The sequence below is a fragment of the Artemia sp. Qi Xiang Cuo genome, chromosome 11, assembly GCF_049724085.1.
Source record: "Artemia sp. Qi Xiang Cuo chromosome 11, ASM4972408v1, whole genome shotgun sequence".
In the NCBI taxonomy this organism is placed as follows: Eukaryota; Metazoa; Arthropoda; class Branchiopoda; order Anostraca; family Artemiidae; genus Artemia; species Artemia sp. Qi Xiang Cuo.
In genome coordinates, this window is record NC_142804.1 from 3,557,243 (window position 1) to 3,570,986 (window position 13,744).

Sequence of the window (13,744 nt, forward strand, 5' to 3'; positions counted from 1 at the left end):
TATTGAATATTACTATATTTTAGCTGACAATATTGACTAGATGCATAGGTAAATTTCAATTATTTTGTTGATAACTTGGGCTCAGTTGAATTATCATCTATCTCAATTGCCTAAGGAACATTTTGTTTAGTTCTAATGATCAAGTAAAACTGATTTGCCAAAACAAACACGGCAGTTGTCAAAGCAAAGTCCAAACAATTTTCAAAGCTTAAACGAGTAAAACTCCTTTGGGAATTTTTAATAACCTAGTGTTTAGTTTTTGCTCCCTTTTAAAACACTAGCCTAAAACAAGGTTCCTTTGATTCGAATTTGTCGACCAGAAAACTCTGGCTAGCCCGTCATGAATACCTGGAATACTGCTTCTCCACATGACCAATATCAAGAAGAAGCAGCGGTACAATTCGTCGTAATCATCGTTAAGATAGAAATTGTAAATATCCTAATTTTAAATGGACATACCACAACCTCCTGAAGGTACGTAAGAAAAGTTATTTCCGATTAGGCTTCTTTCAAGTTTTGGCCCAGATTTCATAATTTGAGACGAATTTATAGCCTACTGATCTGCCTTGCCTTCATCTAACAGACAATAGCCTACTGAGGGTAGGCCTAAGTTGCTGCTTTCTGCCTGTTACCTTCTTTAATATTTAAGGAGATACATGAAGCAGGCTTGAAACAGTAAAATTATACTTTAGCTACTTTCGGCTATCTTGGAAAGGGGTTAGGCTAGGATAATGAAACTTTCAGGGATCAGTCTAAAGGCTAAAATATGTCCTGGGAAGGTATTTTGAAGTACCTATCTCCACTCTTTCTCGCTCTAGAGGGTCCTGAAATTTGCCTACATAACAGGTTTTTTTTTGCTTCAGTTCTGAAAATGCAATTCCTGTTATTTGAGTAGAATTTTAATCCATATCAGTGTTTTCTTCAGAATTTAGCCTAGGAAATGTATTTGCATATTTTTAAAACTTTATAAATTGGGATTGAGCAAAGTTGTGAAGCTAGAAACAATTTTGTTGTACTTCATTTAAGCAGAAGATCTATTTTACAAGGGGTAAACATTTAAAAAGTCATATGATTGAGTTACAACTAAAGTGAATATACCACTTGATGCCTTTTTTTATGCTCTTTACAAATATAACAATCATTTTTGTCAGAAATGAATTTTAACCCCTACCCCTACATATACCAAGTCAGGGTATATATTTGTACATTAGGGGGGTGGGGGGAAAAGTTTAAACTGACCTCTCATTTACCTCAGAAATAAAATTTACCCCCCCCCCCCGAATGTATTAATGGTTTAATTTACATTAAGTTTCATTTAAGCAGAAGATCTATTCTGCAAGGTTTCACTTTCATAGCATATATATGCTTTGGAGAGGAATCATTCAATTGAAAAATTGAAGTTTCAGTTCGGTTTTTAAGGGTCAAAGTTATCAGAGGACTACTACCCCCCCCCCCCCCCCCATGCATGGCCTCTTGTCCCTAGATGCGTCTGGTTGAAATTTTGAGATAGCCATTTTTTTCAAAATAATCTAGACATCAGATATAAAAACTTCAGAGTTGACAAAACTCCCCAGAGCCCAGAGGCATATTTTATAAGCTATCTGTAGAAAAAGTGGTTGTATAAACCTTGGAGGGGGAAATAAGAAGTCCTGATACCCTTTTTAAGAGTCAAGTGATAAGAGGGCAACAAGCCCTCTTCAAGTTGTCTCTTTCCCAAATGCATTCAGTTGAAATTTTGAGATAGCCATTTTCATCTAAATTGTCCAAATATTGTATAACTATGCCTCCAGGGTCAACTTAGCCTAGCTCCCAAAGCCTAGAACAACAATCATAAGTTATGCCCCAGGGGCATATAATGTTTCTATGAAAGGAGTGGTTGTATGAGCTGTTGAGGAGGCTTATTTGTTTAAGAATTGGAATTTCTGATACCCTTTTTAGGAGCTGAATGTGATTGGAGGTCAAATAGCCCTCCCCCACACCTTTTATTTGCCAAATGCTTCCAACTAAAATTTGGAGATATTCATTTTGTTCAAAATTGTCCAAAGATTGTATAAAATGCCCACAGGGTCAACACAACCCTCCATAGTCCAGGGACAATGTTTGTAAGTTATCATCTAGTGACATATAAGGTTTTTATGGAAGGAGTAGCCATATAAACTTTATAGGAGGCTCACTTGATGAGAAATTAAAAGTTTTAGTTCCCTTTTTCAGAGTTAAATATAATTAGAGGGTGTATAAGGTTCTTATGTAAGGAATGGTCATATAGGCTTTGGAGGGGGTTCATTTGAATAGAACTAGGAAATTGTAGTTCCCCTTTTAAGAGTCAAAAGTGGTTAGAGGGCAACTAGCCCTCTGTGTACCCTCTTTTCCCCAGATGCATCTGATTAAAGTTTTGAGATAGTCATTTTGTTCAAAATTGTCCAAAGATCATGGTCAACTCTCTGGGGGTCAACCCCCAGAGGCATATTTTGGATGCAACCCCCAGAGCCAGGGTTGTGAGTTATGACCTGGGACATATAAAGTTTCTATGGAAGGGGTGGTCATAAAAAATTTGTTCTTGACTCATGAAAATGACTGTAACTAATTAGTTAGTCTAACTGAAAAAAACAAACAAAGACAAAGGCCTTCCCTTTGAGTGGATTCTTTTACACATAGGTCTAAGTATTTGATAAGGTCTCACACAATTGGCTTTGTTTTAAGTTAAGCAGCAGAAAGCAACCTAGTATTAGTAGATTTGATAATGTACTTCCGGGGTGGTAGACTTTAGATGGTGTAACTTTAACAATAGATAACAAACATACCTACTCACAACCTTGCAAAGTTCTAAGTGGCATTCTCCAGGGAACTGTGTTTGGACCAACACTACTTCTCCTTTATAGACTGTGTTTACTTTTTTGCTATTAATTAATCTCAGCCTAGTATTAAAGCTTCAATAAGGAAATCTAAAGAACTAACAGCTATCACCAGAACTAATTTGAGGTGTCAGTTTTGTCACAAGGAGATAATTTTACAATATTATCATATATCCCTAGACTAACCAGTAAACCTGAAAAATTCTAAAGAAACATATTCTCTCAATATCCTTCAAAGATGAACTAAAGACTGGGTGTTCTTTCAATTCTGGAAAAGAAAAACTGATCATATTCTTGGTAGTGGTGGAAATAGAGTCCTATGTTCCTATATGGAATGTTACACAGGCAGAACCCATTAACTTTTGGGAGAAAGGCTACACAAATATCCACATTCAATTCAAAAACATCAGATCTTAAATGTAATGGTGGTGGTTTTGATTCCCTTTACCCCTCCATGTTTTTCAATACCCAGGTTGTGTAGCGCTTTTTGAATGAGACAATCTTAAGTCCCACAGTAATTAGTCTAGCATAATATTTTAGGCAGGCACTTGAAATTAAGAAATATATGCATAAAGACCTCTCTTTAAACAGTGATACTTATCACTGTATTTTTGTAATTTTTGTATACCCTTATACCCTTTGTATACCTTAGGCGTATTTTTGTATACCCTAGCTATGATAATCTAGTACAAAGATATTCAGCTTACATTTCTTCTTATTCTAAAACAAGGTCAATTAGATGTCTTTACACAAATCAGGCCCACAAAAATGCTGCAGCAATCACTAAGGAAAGAATTTTCACAATCTTATTTTTTAATCCCCTATCATTTGTTTGGCCTTTTCTTGTTCAGTCACTTATCAAGTTTATTTTAACTTGCTTCAAAGGTTTTGATTTTCTTTTGTTTTATGTGTTTTTTTACCTCTTGTCTTTTCTTCTTCTTTTTTGGGCACTGAGGAAGGCTTGGTGGAAGTATTTGCCAAAATATCTGCTTTGCTCTTTTCTCTTTTTTTTCACTGACTGATTTGTTTTTTTGTTATTAATTATTTTTGTTTTATACATTCTCATTATGTTTTTCATTCAAAGTAGTTCTTAAATTGTCCACCAGACTAGAAAGGGGATCTCAAATAAAATCCTGCGTCTTCCTCTGATTCAAGATCTAATAAAGGATGATGAATCTGGTAGAAACTGAGTTTTTTTTTTTTTCACAAAAGTTGGTTTAAATTCACATATGTATTATGTTAAAATGTTGCTTCTAATTTCCTGTTTTAGTGGAACATATTTAAAGCCTAAAACACTTAGGCTACTTGATGCAAGGCCCCTGTTCCCCATTATATTCCTGTAGGCCTATACATGTCTGGTGCCATAGTGATGAAAAATGAGTTGAGGCTATTCATGCTATTTATTCCATACTAAAATAGAAATAGGTCTGGTTAATGCTCATTTTAACAATTTTTAAGTTTGACTTTTTATATGAGTTCTAAGTTGTGTTACTGTTTTTATTTGAATTTCTATTGAAATTAGTTTTTATTTGAATTTTGATTAAAGTACAATCAATTAATTTTAAATAAATTTTCTTTTTTCCAAGTTTTAATTTTAATATTGTTTGCTGCTCTTTATTGCAAAAACTGTTTTTTTTTGTTTTTTCTTCATTAATTCAATCATTTCAAAAGCCAAGGAGCAGCCACTTTGTAGTGTGTTAAGGTAGTCTCTGTTTGAAATTTAAGCCATTGAAGTTTAGATGGGATTGAAGTTTGAAGTTTAGATGGGATTAGTAAAATTATTTGCATGTTGACTTTAGTGTTTTATCTGTTGCTTTTTCAAATATCATTTTGTTGCTCAGTAGTCTCAGATAGCTTTCTGTGTGGTAAGCTCAGTTGTATTTAGAAGCATGGTAAAAACCTATATCATTGCTCTTTGTATTATCTCTTAACTGTTTGTTGTCACATCAGTAAAGTGCTTGAATGTCTTTTACTGTCTTTTGTAAGTTGTAATGCTAATTTTGGGACAAATCAGTTTGGGTTTTGGAAGGGGTTTGTTTTTCAGCGCATCCATGATGCTGTTCCTTCTCTTTTGACTATAGCTACAAAAATTGGCAATGGTCTGCATATATATATATCCTTGATCTGTCAAAAGCTTTTTCTTCTGCTGTATACTTATTCTCTGGCTTCCAACAGGAGGATTTTTTCCATAATTTGTTTTCTGAAGCAATGGTATGGGAATTATTTTCTCTGTCTTAAACCTGGTGATAGTGTAAGACAAGGTATTACAGAGGGGGATCCTGTTCTCTCCTTTTTTTTCTCTGTATTTTGGGATATTCTAATGTTTTTATCTTATACCTAATTCCATTTTGATGGACTCTCCTAGACTTAGATTATGCTGATGATTTAAGTGTCCTAGATGAAAAAGAGATTTTTTGGAGGTTTTGAGGGTTCATGGCCCAAGAATAGGTTTGAAAATCAATCATAAAAAGACCAAGTCATATAACTGAGAATAGGTAAAGGTAAAGAGGTGATGTTGGGTAATGAGAAGATGGATCAAGTAGATAGATTTACTTACCTAAGCAGCAATACTGGTAAATATTGTGGATGAAGTAAAGATATAAAAACCACAACAGCCATGGCCCAGGGTGTTTCTTCAAAGTTGAAAAAAAAGTCTGGAAGAGCAGGATGATAAGTTTGCAAACAAAGATTAGAATATTGAAAGCTACAGTGATGGTAATGGTCAAGTATGGTTCTGAGACATTGGTGCTTGTAAAGATGGAGGACAATTTGTTAAATGTTTTCTAGAGATATTGCCTTTTGGGTGCCCACCTGCCCTACTGTGTCTCAAATAGTTATCTTTACAAAAGATTAAGTTCTATCCCATTTTCTTGAGCTATAATGACAGAAAGTTTGAGATGGCTAGGGCATGTTGTGCAGATGAATGTTTACATATTGGCAAAGGCCATCCTTTGTGGGCAACCATAAGAGAAGGTTGTATGAAAGGATTTAAGGGAAATTGGAATGAACCCAATTCTAAGCTGTAAGGATTGCCAATTATATTTTTAAATGTTTTGGAGAGGGTGGAAGAGAAAAGAGTCAATTAATTTACTGATTGGCTTGGTAAAACCCTAGTTAGGTATTTTCCCATTTTGTCATTTTCAAAAATAGTTGAGGTGGATAAACAAAATTTTGAGCGATGGTTCTACATATCTAAATATTTAGGTTATTCTGGTAAAATTACTATATTATCCATGATCAAATAGAAACATTACCCCTAGTGACACTGTCTTTTGATTGGTTTCTGGGAGTCAGTTCAATATTACATATACTGCAAATATATATATATATATATATATATATATATATATATATATATATATATATATATATATATATATATATATATATATATATATATATATATATATATATATATATATATATATATATATATATATATATATATATATATATATATGTATTGTGAGGTTCATTCAGGGGATGGTTTTTAAGAGTAATTCAGCTAACTTATCTCTTTTCTATGTGGTATGCTTCTCTACTGAATCTGTTTTCCATATGTTCTGTTTTCATGCACCAGTTAAGTATTTACAGATATTATATGGAGGGTTTAATATTAATACAAATTATATCCAGAAAAGGAATTTTCATGATGTTTGCTCTTTTTTAGTTAAATACCTGATATAGGCAAATAAGAAAAAAATTTACTTTTTTGTTTAAAATCCCCCCCCCCAAAAAGTAAAGTTGGTACCAGGGCCATATCCAGGATTTTTTCGGTGGGGGGGGGGGGGGTTGTTTTATACAACGATTTTTTTCTGGGGGGGGGGGTAGACAAAAAAAAACTAAAAACCCATAAACAATTTGTTTATATCCATTTTTGCTACGTTTTTACAAGTCAGACAAACATTTAGGGGGGGGTGATCTCCCTAACCCTCCCCCCTGGATATGGACTTAGTTGGTAGTAAGAAAATACATTGCAAATGCTTCAAACCAATGTTAATTGTCTATCCACAGCTCTAAAATGCTTGTTGGTTCCAAACACAAAAATAATATTGTTCTAAATTTAGTGCTATATCTTTTGCTATGACTAGTGTTATCTCCCTCCTGCTTTTTAAAAGTACTTTATTTTTGTATGTCAAGATTGACTGAAGGATTAGCCATTTTGGTCTTGAAAGCTTACTTGTGGTTATAGTTATGCATCTAGATGCACATGTATCAGATTTTGTTTTGTCTATGAAGGGAGGGTAAAAACACTGGAAGTGCATTTTTAAGCCACCATTTTGCTGCCAGGAGGGGGAGATAGTTTAGAACATCTTAGGGGTAAACTCACGTAGTTATGATGAGTTAGCAGCCAGAACATTATGCCAGTAGGGGTGCTGTCCCTGAACCAGTTTTGGGGAAAATCCCATTGTCATTGTCTTCAAATGTTTTTTTGGCTGATTCATCTGGTTGAAATTATAGAAATCCATCAGAGCTTTGAAGTAACACTGATAATGTTTGTAATTTTGTACCTTTTTATAATTTGCAGACCCTGAGTTAAAAACAATTATTGACAAATTAGCCCAATTTGTTGCCCGAAATGGACCTGAATTTGAACTAATGACTAAAAACAAGCAAAAGGATAATCAGAAGTTTCAGTTTCTTTTTGGTGGCCCTTATTTTAACTATTACCAATACAAAGTCACCACTGAACAAGCTAGTAAGTTTTTATTATTATTATTATTTTCCTCATATAGCATAGTATCTTTTTTTCTTCTTATGCAGGGAGTATATGAACTGCAATGAAGGTCACCCTCTTTGGACTGGTCTGTAGAACAGCTTTTTTACTGGATACACTTTTGATTTTTTTAAGCTAGCTAACCTTTTTGTTAGTAATTATTTACCTATTTTGATATTTCTCTCTGCTGTTGTTTTCTCAATGGAAAGCTTATTATTCATTTGGAAGCCTCATTTAACCATTCTGAGTGGCTTGTTTAACATTCCGAGCGGTTCATTTAACTTTCTGATTGGGTTGTGTTTGAATAAGTTTCCACCTGTCATTCTTCCTGTAACAGGCATAATGTCTACCAATTATAGCTGAAACGAAACATAAGGTTGAAAATCCCAACTGATAAGGTAGTTATTCTGAAGACAGTTGAAGAAAAAATTAAATTAACTACAAAGCGATTCATTAGTTTATTGATAAATCATAAATATTATGCACATTTTTATACCCACCAAGGTAGTTAAATTCGTCCTTGCTTTGATTATTTTGCCTGGTAAAACTTGTAAATCTGTCTTTTGAAAAATGTAATTTTTTCCAGTTCACTTAACTAGACCTGAGTGATTGTTTTTAGAGAAAAGTGGGCCTCAGAGTGATCCTGCTAATTAGGGACCAATATCTTTTCTGTCTGTATTTAGTAAAAAATTTAGAAAAAGGCTGTGTTCTCCAGTCTACTAGTCTTTTTAGAAGCAAAAGGCTTTTACCATGGTTTCCAGTTTGACTTTTGAGCTAAGCACTCCACAAAGAATGCCTGTACAACACTTATGAATTTTCTACACTTGGTCCTTGATTTTGGTTTGATTCCTGCCATATTTTAGTGCATGAAAAGCTTTTCGTTAATTTACCCATCAAATTCTAATTTATAATTATCTCACTATGGCATAAGAATAATACACCTGGTTTAACTCTTATCTGTCTGGAAGGGTAACCTCTATGGATCCTCTTTTCTGCTCACCATCTGAAGTTTAAATTTGTTTCCTGCAAGGCCCAGTCTAAAGGCCAGATCTGTTCTTGATTCATGTTAATGTCCTCATTTTTGTCATTACAAACCAAAGATCAACTGCCTATGTCATCTGTTACCCTAGATCCTTCCATGCCAAGTAATGTAGATCACCATCAGTGGATGAGGACATTCTAATAGATTTAGGTGTAGACATATTTGAAGTTATCAAGTATTTTGCAGTAGGTTGCATCAAGACATGGCGAATTGTAGATAGAGACAAGCCAAGACAGATATTCCAAGTAATTGAAGGGCAAATGTTTAAATGGTTGTGGCACGGGTTAATGGCGGGAGTAAGTAAGATTCTCTTATTGGACACATACTTGTTTGTTAGTATTTGGAAAGGCACGCTTGCCTAGAGTCTCAGGCATGTTGGCCAGGAATTTAAAATTGACATACAACCGTTAGATTGCCTGGAATGAGAAGCAAACAAGGCACGCTCACCTATGGTTTTAAGAAGTTTGACCAAGAATTTAGAATTGACACGGAACCATTAATTTGCTTCAAATAACAGGCAAACAATCATTTAAATCCATATTCATCTTCCAAATAGTACGTTTTTGTTGCCTAAGCTCAGCCCCTACCTCATTACCACTACCAGACCTGAGCCTGATATTTATATCAGATCCTAAAGGTTGACAAGTCAAAGTCTCTGGTTTTGAAAGCCTGCACTCAACTTCTGAAGTCCTCTTTCACAGGCTTTCTTTATAGGCCCCCAAAAATTGGTCTGTCCAGTTTCCTTGTATTTTACTTGATGAAAATCGGTGCTTCATGCATCTTATTAGCCCAATTAAAATGAAATGACCGCTACCAGACCTGAGCCTGATATTTATTAGCCCAGGTCCCCAAAAATTGTATCCTGTTGGTAGATGGTCGATTTAAGTTTTACTTGATGAAATATCCCTTCAAGAAAGAAGGTAATTCCAAGTGACCACGATGACCACTACCAGACCTGAGCCTGATATTTATTAGCCCAGGCCCCAGGCCCCCAAAAATTGGTCTGATTTTACTTGATGAAAATCGGTGCTTCATGCATCTTATTAGCCCAATTAAAATGAAGGTATTAACAAGTCTCGGGATTTTTAGGTGGCTTTATTATACTTTTTCATGATTGGATGTAAAAATGCTCGTTTATTAGTTAGTTCAATCTTGCATCTTTTATGACCCCACTCAACCTATTCCTTTTGGAAACCACTCCTAAGATATATGATAAAAGCAAGGAACCTTATCCTTGAAACAAATATTGTTGCTAAGCCATTGCTTGATTTGAAGATGCTTTTTATTCTCTTATTTGAGTTTTTCACTTTCTTGTAACTTTATGGCAATGTTATGATTGTCCCAAGAACTTTCCACCTCTTATTTCTGGACCAAAATCCATATCATATTTGTAATTCAGTCAACATTTTTATCCTATTCATCCTGTCAGTCAGATCGAACTTTAATCTCGTGACTGCTTGTAATGTTGCCTCGAGTTCTTTGCCTGTGTCAGCTACAGAGTTGTGCTTGTTTGGTACCTTCGATAAACTTGCTGAAAAATTTCGTCTTTACAGTGATTTTTTCTTTGTTTTTCTTTTCTTTTTATGCCTCTTTTTTGTTTTTGTGTTCTAGTGTTTGATTTTAATTATATTTTTTCCCTCTCTTTGCATTCTTAGTCATAGAGTCTTGTAGGGGAATTGGTGAATTTTATCCTTTTTGTTCAAATTTGCTGTTGCTGTTGTTGCATAAATGAACTATAAGACTATGGATTCAATACATTCTATGTAATTACTATCCAGTATTTAGCTTCAATGAAGAAACAAATCAAACTGAAATGTGAAAATAAACAAAAGTAAAGAATTAAGAGGCTATGATGGATTAATACATACATAGAATATTTTTGGACACATCTAATTCTCATCAAAGCTATGAAAAGACCGAAAAAGAAATAAAAGATAAACAAAATTATTCAGTTATAAAGATCTCCCTCCTTTCAACTTCCTCCAATGCTGCTTGTCTAATCCATCTTAATATGATGAAAACAAGAATTTATGATTAACTTGCTCAATCCTCCTCATACCTTCATGAAGACTGGGGAAATTCCCCTCTAAGATTTGTCCTAAAGTTTCCTTAAGAGAATTGGGTCTATCAATACAGTTTTTCTGCATTAGCGTTCCTTCTTGGAGAAGTCTTTTGCCACACACTCCCTTCTTAATGATGGTAAAGCTTACTTAATCATGGCTTCAACTATGTGCACATATAAGTTCCACATCTGAAGTGGAATCCAATTATTTTTATAAAGGACAGGGTAAAGTCAACCTCCCCCCCCCCCACAAATGAATTTATAAGCTCAGAGCTCTCCTAAGGAATCCTTTGGACCTACTTTGAAATCCCCCCCTCCGGTTCAGAAGTATTACATCTTATACATATAGTGCATTATATGTATATGCATATAGTATAGGGCATATATATATATATATATATATATATATATCTTACTATCAGGTTACTATTTTCCTGCAGTCATTTGGAGCAAATACTAAGGGAGGGGGTAGTTGAATCTGCCTTTATCCCCTTCTTGTATGTTGATTTTTAGCCTTTGATACTCAGTTAATTTAAAGAAAACCAATTTTGTGGTAACAAAAATATAATGAAGTGCAAGAATATACACATATCAGAAGAACTACCTGCTGTGAATGCATGCACACATTATTATTGCTTATTTCTTTAATGTTGCTCCATTTTTCCCTTTTTAATAGTTCCTGGCCTTTCATAATATCAAGGATCAGAAGTGTAGAGATAATATATTCTGACTTTGAAATATTTGCATACTTAAAACCGTAGATTCGAATGAGTCAACTGTTGTGTGTTTTTAGCCCTAAATATACTGCTTCTGTGCATTTTTCACACATTTTTCAAAATACTGCGTGGGGGAAATTGGTCTTGGGACTTGCTTGGAGGGATTGTAGACGTGGAAAGGATACCATTAAGAGGGGCATCTTGTCCTTTGAACAGTAGTATCCCTGCTCTTTAAGATCTTTTGAGCAGAAGAAAATAAGGATACATTTTTGGACTGATAATAATTATTAAGCAATAGTATCAATTTTCTAATTTATGTTGAATGGAGATCAGGGGTGAATCTCCAGCATTTTTACGGGGGGAGAGGGGTTCATATCTGGATAGTCAAGGGGGCCACCTTACTTCCCCTCCCCCTCAAACGACGCGCCTGATAGAGATAATAGTATGAAGCGTTTGACCTTTTGTTGACTAAAGAAAAGCTCATCCTGATCTTTGGCAAGAATATCAGTGATTAGGAATAGTAATTTATGTAGCTGATGACCCTGCAGTGGCTAAGTGGGGTTGGATTTTCTGTTGAACGTGAAATGGCCGTTCATCTCCCTTGGAGGCTATGATTTTTAAGTAAGTTTCACGTCTGTTTGAACCAAGATTGGGTCTTCAATTTTTTAATTGGCTGGGAACTTCAGTGTGTTTGTGTTCTCAATAATTCTCAGCATTATTTCTATTTTAGTTTTACTTTAAAGTGTGTTCTTTTCTATAGGTAATCGATATTTCATGTTTCATGTAAAATTTCGATGCGCCAGTTATATTTGAAAAGTTTGTGTATTTTTGTTTTCTTCTCTAAATGTTTGGCACAAAAAAAATCAATTAGGGTCGTGCGAATTTAGTAGTTTGCTTCAAGCCATTTTGATTCATATAATGTGGTTGATGTTGGGGCGCTTTGGGACAGTAAAGATCCATTTGAAGACCTTTTGCCTCCCGGGTCTTGCAGGGAGTTTAGTATCTTCTTGACGTCTGGAGATTTTTTCCTTTCTACCATAAAATCAATATGGTACTGCTTTTGTACAAGTTCTTAGTCCTAGGATCTTATTTCCCAACTAAAGTTTGGCAGAAAGACTCGGAACTTGATATTTTTCTGATCAAAGCCTCGGAGTTGTATCATAAAACTGAAATGGTTTCTCAAGTTTTAACTTGTCAATAAATATTGGCTTTTGGCGGGTGATGGACATTGCCTGGTCAAAGTTGGTGAAATTAACGGAAATTCTCATTCACTATCAGTTGTGAGGAAGCCTACCTTCCCCACCCTGCTCATGAGATTTTCTCATTCTCCTTTTCCTCGGTGATATGATCTACGTGCAAGTATACTTTGTTTCATACTTAGACATAGATCAGAGTTGTGGTTGTTTTTTTTTTTTTGGGGGGGGGGGGTATCAGATAACTTTATCTGGTGGTGGAATCAGACAACTTTTCTTGGTGGGGGTGGTATCTGATCGATTTCAGCGATCTCTCTCTAAAAACTAAAATTACCTGCTGTTAGTAGTCTGTTACAAATTAATGCGTCCATGTGCTCCCCTCACCCTCTCCGTTTTGAAAAAGAAAAGCTATGCATTGGATCGGAGTCAACTATTTTCTATCCTTGTAGTATTGAAGCACAAGCTTAATAGAGAAACTCATAATATCGAAATGAGTGGCCATTATGAATACGGTTCCATGCATCACAATCATTACGTGCCTGGAGGAGATCAAGGTTGGGGACCCCATCATGATCAAATGTATATGCAGCCTCCACCAGACGGGGGTAAGTCTTTTAAGATTTGTTTGATTTATTATGTTTTCTTTTTTTAACTGTCGAACAAGTCATGTGTCAAATTATAGTTGCTATAAAGTTGTCGTTTTACAGATCGGTATTACTTATGTTAGTTTCATAAAATTTGTACCAACATCGTAGTAATTGTACCATTGAATAAAAAAATGAAAGAAAGAATGTATACAGTACATGAGCTCCCATAAGCTGAATTTTAGGGGGGGGGGGGCTTACCTGATCTAATCGCCACTGCCAATGTTGTATAATAGAAATCTCAAAACAAAAAATATAAAAATATAAGGTAGCATCATTCAGCCAGAGGGGGCTGGAGCCCTCCTCTGCTCTCCCATATGGGCGCCCATGATACAGTATGATAAGTAGGTCTCTGTTTTTTTTCTTTTAATGGTGGAGTGGGAGTGGTTTTGTTTGTAAAGTTGGTTAGCTTATAGTCATGTCTTATGACATGACCAAACGACGTCAATCAGTACTTTTTAATGTTTTTAGACTGTATGCATACCAACACAATACTGACGGAGATGGTTGATGGTTGT

The 13,744-nt window shown here is 35.0% G+C and overlaps 1 protein-coding gene across 2 annotated transcripts in view; it reads left to right on the forward strand.

The window, feature by feature from the left end:
- Positions 1–404: 404 nt before the first annotated feature.
- scaf6 (SR-related CTD associated factor 6) overlaps positions 405–13,744 on the forward strand; it is an 81,089-nt gene continuing 67,749 nt past the window's right edge. The window contains exons 1-3 of one of the 2 annotated variants that reach the window (XM_089097423.1): positions 405–474; positions 7,381–7,551; positions 13,032–13,187. In XM_089097423.1, coding sequence (XP_088953549.1) covers positions 450–474; positions 7,381–7,551; positions 13,032–13,187 — 352 coding nt within the window. In that variant the 5' untranslated portion in view covers positions 405–449. The remainder of the gene's footprint in view (positions 475–7,380; positions 7,552–13,031; positions 13,188–13,744) is intronic. The other variant, XM_089097424.1, reaches the window with a different exon arrangement.